The following is a 12223-nucleotide window of genomic DNA, read 5'->3' as shown; positions in this document are numbered from 1 at the left end:
GTGGGTGGCGGGGTGGAAATGGGGTCTACACACACAGAGGGACGCCGAAAAGGCAGGCCATCCTCTCACAGGCTACAGCACGGATGAACCTGGAAGACGTTTCGCTTGTTAAGGCCAGAGTTTAAGAAAGCACAGTGGAGGGGTAAGCTAGACGGGTGGCGGGGAGGGCAGGCCTGGACACCCGTGGGACTCCGCGCTCCCTGGAGGCTGGCCTCGGGAAGGAAGCTGCTTCCGCAGGTGTGCTTCCTCTACAGTCCTGTGTCCTCGGCCTTGGTCCCTCCAAGGCCCCAAAGCCCCGCAGGCAGAGTTGAGAGAGAGAGGGTTGCGGGTGCTGCTGTCATCTACTGCGGGCAAGGATGGAAAGGATTCAAAACACCCAGACTTGTACCCTGCTCCAAGCACTTATCCAGCCCCGATGCCATGGTACTGAGGATCAAAACCCCGCCTTGGAGCGAGTGGCTTGAAGCCTCTTCCTTAGCCCAGGAACTCTTGGACCTATTCGTATTGGCCAGAATTCCTCTCCCTGTTGCTACCGCAGAGGGTAAGGCCTGGTGAAGCGGCCGGGGCCTGGCTTGCTTAGAGGTGAGGGGTGAAGGGCTGGAAGTTCTTCTTGGAGACAAAGCCGCCTATCATCTTCCAGAAGCTCCAACCCTGAAAAACTGAAGGAAAAGAGACTACCTGGAGAAGAGCTCCAGCCGGCAGGGCCCACCCTGGTCTAGTGAGCCACGTCACAGTTCTGGGGAGGCCTGGGGGTCAGAGCGCGTTGCTGGTGTGCTTGCCTGGAGATTGGGATGGAGAGCGCTCTCGGAGTTGCACACCACTGTGTGGACAGTCGGCTCGGGAGCTCTGTGAACACTGAAGCCTGCTAAAGAGAGCGCTTCTCCCGCTCGGCTAAAGAGAGCGCTTCTCCCGCTCGGCTAAAGAGAGCGCTTCTCCCGCTCGGCTAAAGAGAGCGCCTCTTCCGCTCGGCTAAAGAGAGCGCTTCTCCCGCTCGGCTAAAGAGAGCGCCTCTCCCGCTCGGCTAAAGAGAGCGCCTCTCCCGCTCGGCTAAAGAGAGCGCTTCTCCCGCTCGGCTAAAGAGAGCGCCTCTTCCGCTCGGCTAAAGAGAGCGCTTCTCCCGCTCGGCTAAAGAGAGCGCCTCTCCCGCTCGGCTAAAGAGAGCGCCTCTTCCGCTCAGCCTCGCCCAGAAATCCTCCCCGGCCACGGGCGCTAGGGCAGGCAGCTGCCCGGAGGACAAGCAGAGGAAGGGCGGAGGAGCGACGCTCTGTGACGAGGGTGACCTGTGGCTTCCGCCGATGGCCTGGGCAATGCGCGTGGAGAAGAGGAGAAGGTCTCTGTCAGTGTGAGCACGCCCCTGCGTGCGCGTGTGACACACCGCCCGGAGGGAATGACGCATCGGGTCCCAGATTCGAGTGCCAGGGGGCGCACACCTGGGACGTCAGCGCAGAGCCGGGGCAGCCCTGGAAGGAGCTGGGTGAGGATTCTGACTAAGCCCTTGGGGGAGACGGAAGCTTGGTTTCTGGAACAGGCTGAGCAGTGCCCCCGACAGGAGGTGCACACTGCCCGCCCCCCCACGTGCCAGGCACCTCTGCCCACTCCTCCTCTAGACCGCCCAGTGACAGCTTCCACTGAGCACATCAAGGGCGGGGTGCTCCGGGGGTCCCTCTCCCCCTTTCCACTCGGCCCCGCTGGTGCTGGATCCGGCGTGGTATCTTGGCACGTGAGCGGCCCCGGGCGGGGCGAGCTGCCCGCGTGCTGTGGCTCCCAGCCAGGCGTTCCAGTCAGGGCGGACGACGACAGTGCCGTTTGCACCAGCACGCGCTGCCGGCACCCTCCAGCCAGGGAGCACCCCAACCCCCTGCGTGCTGACCACCCCCCTGTGCTGACCCCTGTGTGTGTGCTGACCCCCTGTGTGTGCTGACCCCCTGTGCTGACCCCTGTGTGTGCTGACCCCTGTGTGTGTGCTGACCCCTGTGTGTGTGCTGACCCCCTGTGTGTGTGCTGACCCCCTGTGCTGACCCCCTGTGTGTGTGCTGACCCCCTGTGTGTGTGCTGACCCCTGTGTGTGTGCTGACCCCCTGTGTGTGTGCTGACCCTGTGTGTGTGCTGACCCCTGTGTGTGTGCTGACCCCCTGTGTGTGCTGACCCCTGTGTGTGTGCTGACCCCCTGTGTGTGTGCTGACCCCCTGTGCTGACCCCCTGTGTGTGCTGACCCCCTGTGTGTGTGCTGACCCCTGTGTGTGCTGACCCCTGTGTGTGTGCTGACCCCTGTGTGTGTGCTGACCCCTGTGTGTGTGCTGACCCCCTGTGTGTGTGCTGACCCCCTGCAGGACTTGTGCTGTCCACACAGGGGACGTGAAGGAAAGGACTCATGACGGGTCTCCTTGCGGTCAAGGTGACCTCTGTCCTCTCCTGGGCTCAGCAGCAGGACCTCAGGGCCCAGAGGCTGGCAGAGCGGAGCGAGGCCCGGGCACTGCCCCCCCGCTGCGGCTGTGACCTCCAGGCAACCTCTCGGGACGGCCAAGGTGAACCCGCTTGTGGCACTCCTCAGCCTCCTCCCGCGCCCCTTCCCCTCCTCCCGTGAGACACCGCCGGGCAAAGGCCCTGGGGCTGCTGACCCCGCTCGCCCCGGCCGCTGCAGAGGCTCGGGTCGGAAGGTGGCATCCTTGGGAGTTGGGGGATCTTCCACTCTGGAGAGTGGTGCGGACGGAAGCCCCCCCCCCCCAGGGGCTGGGTTCACCTGGCTCGCCCCGGCTCCTGCGCAGGCAGCCTCGTGGCCGAGGCCCTCAGACGGCCACAGCGCCCAGAGCCGGACAGGTGCTCCAGGGAGCCGACGGCTGAGGCTGAAAGAGGCTTGATGTCTTGTCTGCCTGCCTGGGTGTAACTCCTGTGTCTGTGATTTACTCCTTCATGATCTCCTCCCACAGGCACATCGCCACCCTCCCTCCCTCCCTCCCTCCCTCCCTCCCTCCCTCCCTCCCTCCCTCCCTCCCTCCCTCCCTCCCTCCCTCTCTCTCTCTGCCCTGCCCCCTCCCCTCCCCTCCCCTCCCCCCCCCCCCCAGCCGGGGCTGCCCCGGCTGACTGCTCCTGGAATGTCACTGCTGTGGTGGTGAACGCTGCCATTCTCTTGCTGGTGGCTGTCATTAAGTCGGTGGTTCTGGTGCCTTGTAAGCTGCCGCCGCAGCCGGGGGGGTGGGGGGGGGGCAAGCCAGTCCTGTGCCGCCACGGGGGGCGCGGGCAGGGGGGAGGGGAAAGCTGAGCCTCTGTCCCAGGCTGCCCCTGGGAAAGCCATCTCCTGCGGAATCTCCCCGGGAAGGCCAGCCTCTCCCAGCGCCAGCCCCGCTGCCGGCGCCCCAGGAACGAGCGGGAAGGAAAGCGCCGCGCGCCTCGGTCCATCCACGCTGCAGGGAGCGGCACCGGGGCGCGGACAGAAACAACCCCGGGGACTTCTTCCAGTCCCATGCCCGGAACGGGCTGCCCCCGGGGGCTCTGCCGGGGCCCTCTGGGGAGCCGCAGGTGGGAAATCCCGGCCCCCCAATTCAGCAGGAAAGCAAAGCCCGCGGTCCCGCTCAGAGGAGATGAAAGCGGCCTTGGCCAGGGAAGAACTCCCAGCCGCGCCGGCAGCTCGGCGCAGAGGCAGAGCAACCGGGTGCATGGGCACCAGCAGGACCGGAAACACCTCCTCTGAGGGGGTCCTCCGCGTGTGCGCCCACGAGCCAGGAGCCCTGAGAAGCCACCCCCCCCCCGCAAGCTGGCAAAGGAGTGAAGCCTGGGGGGAGGCTCGGAGAGGGAGCCCCGCAAACGCTGCCGGGGGTCACTCAGGACAAACGACTCAGGCGGGTTTCGAGCTTCAGCCCGTGGCTCCACCCCCCGGGCTGGGTTCTGAGGTTGCACAATCCGCCCCTCCATAAAGGCAGCCGCCCGCCGCCCGCCGCCCAGCCCGGCCTGCGGTCACCATGAGGTCTCCCTGCCTTCTGCTCCTGCTCGCCTGCTTCCTCCTCGGCCAGATCACCCCCGGTGAGCCTCCGGGTCCGCTGGGCCCCAGTTGGGGGAAGGGGAGGACCGAGGTCCTCTTGGTCCTGAGGGCTGAGCCGCGGGGTGGGCGGCAGGGAGGCCAAGGCTCAGCAGCCCAGTGTGGGGAAGGAGCCGGGCGGGACCCCAGGCCCGAGAGGGGACCCCCTGCCTTGTCCTCGTCGTAGTCTGTGCCGTGGGGACTCAGCTGCACCTGCTGCTCAGGGAGCAGGTCCTCCGCCTGGGTCACGGCGGGGCCTGGGACAGGCGAGGTTCAGTGGCACCACCGCCCGCCAGGGCCACGGAGCCAGGGCTTGCACCCAGCAGGTGTGTATGTGCCCTTCCACACTTCCGCACGCCCCTCCAGAGACGAGGGGCCGGGCAACAGGGCACCAGGGAGACCCGCCACGGCTTCCTGGGGTGGGGGGAGGCAGGACTCTGAAGCACAGTGCTCATCCTGGCTCTGGATGAGACCTGAACGAGTCCCGGGGTTCCTGGTCTGCAGAACGAGGGTCCTCGTTTCCCCCTACAGATCTGCTTAACTCAACCCTGCCATACCTCAACCCCCTCCTCCCCCCCGAAGCCTGGGCACAAAGAGGTTTTCGTTGCGCAGGTGATGGTCCATTCCAGAGACAGACAAATCAACTTAGTGAACCGCCCCAGCGCCGGCTTTTCCTAATGGCTAGAAAATGACATGCATGCCAGCCCTGGGGCTTGAACTCAGGGCCTCAGCACTGTCCCTGAGCTTCTCTTGCTCAAGGCTAGCACTCTACCACTCCAGCCACAGCGACACTTCTGGCTTTTTCTGTATATGTGGCACTGAGGAATCGAACCCAGGGCTTCATGCATGCTAGGCAAGCACTTTACCACTAGGCCACATTTCTAGCCCAGCACACACTCCCTGACTCTATTCCTGTTTCTGTGTATGTGTGTGTGTGTGAGTGTGTGTGAGTGAGAGACAGACAGACAGACAGAGAGGGAGAAGGGAGGGAGAGAGAGGGTTCTCACTGAGAAGGAGGGATTTATTTCCTTCTGACAGTCTAAACCCATCTCCTAGGAATGGGTAGGGGCTTCCTGTGAGACCTCACTTCAAAGAGAGTTTCTTTTATTATTTACAATCTGCCTTGGAATTTTGCTATTTGTTTTGCAGGTCTGACTTGCCAGTCCTGGGGCTTGATGACCTCAGGGCCTGAGCACTGTCCCTGGCTTCTTTTTGCTCAAGGCCTGCACTCTGCCACTTGAGCCACAGCGCCACTTTTGGCCGTTTTCCATGTATGTGGTGCTGGGGAATCGAACCCAGGGCTTCATGCATGCCAGACAAGCACTCTGCCACTAGGCCACATTCCCAGCCCTAACAGGTTCAGATACTCGCCCCCTCTCCCCCAATCTTTTCTGAATCCTGGTATTGAACCATGCCAACTTAACACCCCTCCGCGAAGTCAGCCTTTAGCATTACCCCAGCCAGAGGACCCACTTGTTCTCAGGTCTTCCACAGACACCAGCCGCTGACACCGCCCCCCCGGTCCAGAGAGGGGGCTAGGCTGAATTACCCATGTGGAAAGCGGTGCTGGCCTGTGAGTCGGCCTCCGTCTCTGCCCGCGGCCGGGAGTTCAGTGCCGCAGCTGTGGCATCGACAGGAAGTGTGTGCAAAGACTGAGTGCTTCTCAAACCAGCTGTTCTACAAGTTCCTCCCTCTCTGCACCATGTGTGTTTTAATTCAATATCTGCCTTGAAAATCTGGGGTGCGAGGGAGGGGGAGATGGAACAATATGGGCCCCATTTCTATCAAACCCAGAGCCCTCTCACCACGAATTCCACCTCATCTTGATGGTCTTTTATTACAAGAAACCTGGGTCTTTGTCAGCGATTCTCCACTTTTCCTTTGTGGTGTTTTTCCCAGAACTTCACACGTGTCTGTGATCCTGTCACGCAAGGGCAATCTTAGTGTCTTTCAGGTTAGCTTCTGGACGGACCTGAGGCAGCACCATTAGAGGACCCGGAGTTCTGCCAGCAAAGCCGGGTGTGCCCCCATTCCCTCCCAGCCTCTCACTCGCCTCCTCTCCCAACCTCTAGAAAACCCTCCTGGAGAAACTGTATTGCAGGGCTGGGAATGTGGCCCAGTGGTAGAGCGCTCGCCTCGTATACACGAAGCCCTGGGTTCCATTCCCCAGCACCACATATATAGAAAATGTCAGAAGGGGCGCTGTGGCTCAAGTGGCAGAGTGCTAGCCTTGAGCAAGAATAAGCCAGGGACAGTGCTCAGGCCCTGAGTCCAAGGCCCAGGACTGGCAAAAAAAAAAAAAAAAAAAAAAAAAAAAAAGCACGTTCATTTCCATGGCTCTTATACGTAACGTCCGTCGATGCCTCTCTGTGTCTTCATACGAGCCGTCATCACAGTCGAGCGCGCCATGCTTCCTAAGGCCCAGAGGCATCTCTCCTTGGCCTCAGCATTGTTCACGTCCTTCATGTAGACCTGCTGTGTACGGACTCCAGGGAAACCAAGCCCACCCTGGGCTCGCTCCGCCAGCCATGCTTCGCTCTCTTGGTCTGAGTAATAACCCATTGGCATACACTTCCTGCCACGTATTCACATTGCCTTTCGTTCAGCCACCACCTATGGTCACAGTTGACTAGAGAAGCAGTTGGTGTGACAGTTGCACTGTGGCGGGGTTATAGGCAATGCGGCTGTATCTGACCTAATAAATGCATTTGAACCAGTCAGTCTTTTAGCCCCAAGCATAGAAACGGCCACGATCCTGCCTTGGTGCCATGCTTGAATCCCACTTACCAACTCATCCTTTCTTCCCAGGCACAGAGAAGTTCTCTGCAATGTAGGTTTTCATTTTTCTGGAGGCCACCAAATAATATAGGAAGTAGCTTAGATTTCTCAGTCCAGCTTAGCAAAGACCATACTTAGGAAAAAGACTTAGACATCTTAAGTAATCACAATGAAGCAAGCACCCTGTGATGACAATGTCAGTATAGAAAGAGTACTTTGTGCTGGGCACCGGTGGCTCACGCCTGTCATCCTAGCTACTCAGGAGGCTGAGATCTGAGGATCGCGGTTCAAAGCCAGCCTGGGCAGGAAAGTCTGTGAGACTCTTATCTCCAATTCACCACCAGAAAATTGGAAATGGTGCTGTGGCTCTAAGTGGTAGAGTGCTAGCCTTGAGAAGAAAAGCTCAGGGACAGGTTCTGAGTTCAAACCCCGACCACCGACAACAAAACAGAACTAGCACTTTGTGGTCCTGGGGGAGCCCTTCTCTAACAGCTCAGTGCTCGTGCGTGGTAGTTTCTGGCGTTTCTTGTACCTTTATTTACTCCATGATGATGTGTGTTCAATAACATAGCTTGGGTTTAGCTCTGCCAAGACAAGTGCATATCCTTCCTTCTATGGCTTGGGTCACAGAATCTGCACAGATCTAATCTTGCAGGGCCATGCTGAAGTGCTTGCTAACGTACATTGCCACAGCAGGGAACGTGAGCACCCTCCTTCCATGTCTTCTCAGCACTTGGCAATATGGATTCATTTCAACTTTATCCATATGCTGCATCATAGTGCTATCTCATTACAGTTCGGTTTTGCATTCCTCTAATAAATGGTGTTTTTGTACAGCTGCAGGTCTCTTGGATGTCCTTTGTGGAACACTGTTCATGTTGTCCATCAAATTATCGTTCATTGCTTATTACTTTCTAGTAGCTCTTCGTACTCCGTTACGTGCCTTGATTGTTCTCCTTGTGACTGGAAACGTTTCTCAGTGATTTTAATCTTTATTTTAATGTAGTTATGTCATATCACTTCTTTTGGAGTTAGTGACAAGTGTGTGATAAAGACAACTTCCAGTATTACCTACTGAAAGCTTATTGGTTTCACTTCTACATTATCAGTGGTCTTCAGTGTGTACGTGTGTGACAGAAAGGTCATTTGTTCCCTACTCTGAGCACCCAAATATCCCAGAAGTAAGAAGTGACTTATCTCGGGGCTGGGGATATAGCCTAGTGGCAAGAGTGCCTGCCTCGGATACACGAGGCCCTAGGTTCGATTCCCCAGCACCACATATACAGAAAACGGCCAGAAGCGGCGCTGTGGCTCATGTGGCAGAGTGCTAGCCTTGAGCGGGAAGAAGCCAGGGACAGTGCTCAGGCCCTGAGTTCAAGGCCCAGGACTGGCCAAAAAAAAAAGAAGTGACTTATCTCCACTGCTCTGCTCCACCTGGTTCTTCACGCATGCTTGGCTCTCCCTCTGCCTTTCCTCCTGTCCCATTTCTGCCCTGTCTGCCCGCCCTTTGCCCTCACCACACCCCCTAACTGCAGTAACTCTGTAATTAGTCTTCACATCTGGTACAGCCGGTCCTCTGCCTTCCTCTCCAAGCAGCTCTTGGTGGTTCTAGCCCTGGGAGTTGACAAATAGGTTTTCATAGTCAGCTTCAAGTTCCACTGAGAGAATCTCTTCGGACTTTTTATTTGTTGAGGGCTAATTTGGGAACAATACTAACGTGTATAAGTAATCATCATACGCTTAAGCATTTCCACTTATTTGGATATTCTTTACTGCAGACTGTTTCATGGCCACAAACAGAAACACTGCATATGTTTTTGTAGATCTAATACTTCATCTTATACCTCATGCTTTTCAATATGGTGCTTTTATTTGTAGTATCATTTTGCTGTCAGTTTCTATTAAGATTGACTCCTTCTCTTTTCTGTATATTGATCTCATATACAGCAAACATGCCAAACCGGTTTGTTTAATCCTCTTTCATCTGTATATAATTATACGGTCTGCAAATACTGACAATTATTTGTTTCCTTACAACCCATATGCCCTCGAGGTTATTATGTATCTGTTTTTTTATTTCCCTAGCTAGTACCTCAAATACAATCTTAAATAGGAGCATTGGTAGTCAGTATCTTGATCTTATTGCCAATTGTTCATGAAAAACTTAAATTCTGATCAATTGGAGCACAGTTTTTTCATAAATATTCATTGCCAGATTGAGTCAATGTTGAATTTTTCAAATGTTTTTCTGCATTATTAAAATGATACAATTTACTCTCTTATTTTTTGTAGCTTTAACTGGTTATATAATGTTATTTTAAGTCCAATGTTTGAGCAATAAAGTGAACGTGGTTTTATTCTGTTAGCTAACATTTATTTAGAATTCTGGTCTTTCTTTTGATCAAGGAGATTGACCTATAAAAATATGCAACTTTTCATTCTGATCTTATTATGTATTGTTATTACCAACTACTGACATTAAAACACGAGTTTGAGAATTGAACAATGGCTAACCCATTCAAGCTCTCTGAACTTCTGTTTAGCTGCCTAACATTAAGGAGAGGAAAGCATTTGTGAAGAACTAAGTATAACTATGAATGACCCAGTCTCTCGCCCAAAGACAGGTGCCCAGACTCATAAATGTAGGAGACCATACAGCCTCGTCTCCTCAGTTTTAAGTTTGAGAAGATGGAACACAGAGAAAGAGGGCACCATACCGAAGGTCACACCACGGCTTAGTCCTTAACACAGAACGTGACTAAAGTACCTGACACTAAGCTCATTACTATTTGTTTTGTGTCCTGTGTGAGATAATTGAGATTAATTAAAGAAATTAGTTCTAGCCAGTGCTGGTGACTCACACCAGTAATCCTAGCTACTCAGGAGACTAAGATCTGAGGAACTGAGGTTCAAAGCCAGGCAGGAAAGTTTGTGAGACTCTTCTCTCCAATAAACTATCAAAAAGCCAGAAGTAGAGCTGTGGCTGAAGTCATAGCACACTAGCCTTGAACAAAAAAAGCTCAGGGACAGTACCCAGGCCCTGAATTCAAGCCCCAGATTGTCACAAAAAGAAATTGGTTACTTTTTTAAATTAGCATATATGAATTGTACAATGTCATATATTTACTTATGGCATATTTGTCCCTTCACTATCTCATTTATTTATTTGTGGCAGTCTTGAGGCTGAACTCAGGGCCTGGGTGCTGTTCCTGAGCTTTTTTAAATTTTATTATTATTATTTTTTTTTTTTTTGGCCAGTCCTGGGCCTTGGACTCAGGGCCTGAGCACTGTCCCTGGCTTCCTTTTGCTCAAGGCTGGCACTCTGCCACTTGAGCCACAGCGCCACTTCTGGCCGTTTTCCATATATGTGGTGCTGGGGAATCGAACCGAGAGCTTCATGTGTAGGAGGCAAGCACTCTTGCACTAAGCCATATTCCCAGCCCTCCCTGAGCTTTTTTTGCCCACGACCAGTGCTCTAACACTGGAGTCGCGGCTCCATTTCCAGCTCTTGGGTGGTTAATTGGAGAGGAGTCTCACAGACTTTCCTTCCAGGGCTGGCTTCGAGCCACAATCCTCTGATCTCAGCCTCCTGAGTAGCTGGGGTTCGAGGCGTGAGCCCCCGGCATCCAGCTCTACCACCCTTCCACACCACTCCTTTCCTCTTCCGCACCCCTAATTGCCCCCCTTTACATTCACGTTCTCTTTTCCTCTCCTGCATTCTGTAGGAAAGATGTCCACCCTTGTCAACTTGACACCGAGTTTATCTCCTTGAAACTCAATAGTCACCTTTACCTTCCAAAAGTCTTATGCCAATCTTACGACCTTAAATGTATTCATCCCATCCCCAAAGTCCTAACAGTTCAACACTGAGCTTGTGAACACGGCGCACGTTCCTTCACAGCTTGTACCAGAACCGTTCCTATTAAGTTCTGCTTATAATATTATCAGCGAGTTTTGAGTCCTTTCTTTTCTCCAGCAAATAAAGAACTTTGAGTCAGGAAAAGTAGGAGCAGAGGTAATGTTTATTTACAAGTGAGGGTAAGACCTCAGAGAAGGTGCAGATAGCTCAAGTCAGAAGTATGCTTTGTATACCCACCCACAAAAATAGGCACATATACAAACATATATGCGAAAATAGCCTAATGGACCCCAGGAAAAAAAGGAGAGGAGGGAGGAGTTAAGAATGAGTTAACGGAGTAGATTGATTAAGTTACATTATATGCACATAGGGAAATATTAGCATAAAACGCCTTTGTACAATGAATTTTCATTAACGAAAGCAGTGAACTAATGATGCTTAGTGTTCTTTTCCCAGAGCACCACCGAGTATGATTTTGTTCCCTATTGCATAGGGTGCCTTCCAATTGTGATATTCAGTGGTCCTGGGCAGGTAGTAAAACAGCTTCCGGCTGGAGAAGCCTTGATAGAGCAGCAGTGATTTCCGCCTGACGTGAAGCATGATGGGCTTGGGCAGAAACACGGTGGGGAAACTGAGGGCCGGGATACAGATCAGACAGACCTGTGCAACTGGCGGCAGGAAGGGAGTGGAGTTCAGGCTGTGCTCAGGGCTCAGGGCTCAGGGCCTCGTGGCCTCCACGCACGTGGCGGGGGGGGAGGGGGGAGGGGGGGGCGAGTCCTGGTTAGGAACATCTTGAGTTCCCTCCACAGCGCAAGTCCCACAGGCCCCGTCGCAGTCGGGATTCACCAGCAGCCCACACGGTCTTCTCCCGTGGCTTGCGGAGCTGCCCGCCCTGCCTTCACCAGGGTCCCCGTGTCTGGCAGCCTGGCTGCGGGTCTCACGTGTTTCTCTCCTGTCCACGCAGGGGCCGGCCTCACGGGGCTGGGACACAGGTCTGACCATTACCTGTGCGTGAAGAACGGTGGCTTCTGTCTCTATTCCGAATGCCCGAAGAACACCAAAGTCGAGGGCAGCTGCTACAACAAGATGGCCAACTGCTGCAAATAGACTGGGAGGCCGGGCGGAGGGGGCCCGGAAACCGGGGGGGCTGTGGTCAGAGACCATGCTGGAAAGGAACTGCGCAACTTGTGGGCGGGCCGGGCCGGGGAGACCGCAGGCAGCAACAGGCTGGCTGACGTCGTCCAAGAAGGACGCGAACTCACGATCTTCGCAACAATAAAACCCTGTGGCGATGGGCACTTTCTGTTCTTTCACCTTCACAAAAATAAATCAAAACGTTATTGCGAGCCTAAGTTCATTAGGCCAAAGTGAATCTTAGGTGTCAATGTAGAAGAGATGGAGAAAACGCAGGACAAGGGGTTGAAGAATTCACACAAGAACCAGAACCGTCCACAAAGCCTGGGAGCCACGGCTTGAGTGCGTCTCCTCTGTCAGGGAAAGAGAGAAAGAAGGCAGAGACCTCCACAGAGCAGAACAGGCTTCATCACGGGTGCGGAGGGCCCAGAGAAGAAGAA

The 12223-nt window shown here is 54.6% G+C and overlaps 1 protein-coding gene across 1 annotated transcript; it reads left to right on the top strand.

Annotated features, from left to right (window-relative positions):
- Positions 1 to 3956: 3956 nt before the first annotated feature.
- Positions 3957 to 11787, top strand: Defb1 (defensin beta 1). Its single transcript, XM_048330961.1, has 2 exons — positions 3957 to 4017; positions 11614 to 11787. The coding sequence occupies exons 1-2, from the start codon at positions 3957 to 3959 to the stop codon at positions 11754 to 11756; spliced, it is 204 nt and encodes a 67-aa protein (XP_048186918.1). The 3' UTR covers positions 11757 to 11787.
- Positions 11788 to 12223: the final 436 nt, after the last annotated feature.

Source organism: Perognathus longimembris, chromosome 21 (genome assembly GCF_023159225.1).
Source record: "Perognathus longimembris pacificus isolate PPM17 chromosome 21, ASM2315922v1, whole genome shotgun sequence".
Classification (NCBI taxonomy): domain Eukaryota; kingdom Metazoa; phylum Chordata; class Mammalia; order Rodentia; family Heteromyidae; genus Perognathus; species Perognathus longimembris.
The sequence above is the reverse complement of the archived record's forward strand: the minus strand, read 5'-3'. Positions and strand labels throughout refer to the sequence as shown.

Excerpts from the sequence above, each read along its gene's own strand:
- Defb1 (XM_048330961.1), top strand. The coding sequence starts at position 3,957 with ATGAGGTCTCCCTGCCTTCTGCTCCTGCTCGCCTGCTTCCTCCTCGGC. Across the intron at positions 4,018-11,613 it reads CCTCGGCCAGATCACCCCCG|GGGCCGGCCTCACGGGGCTG; the intron begins GTGAGCCTCCGG and ends CTGTCCACGCAG.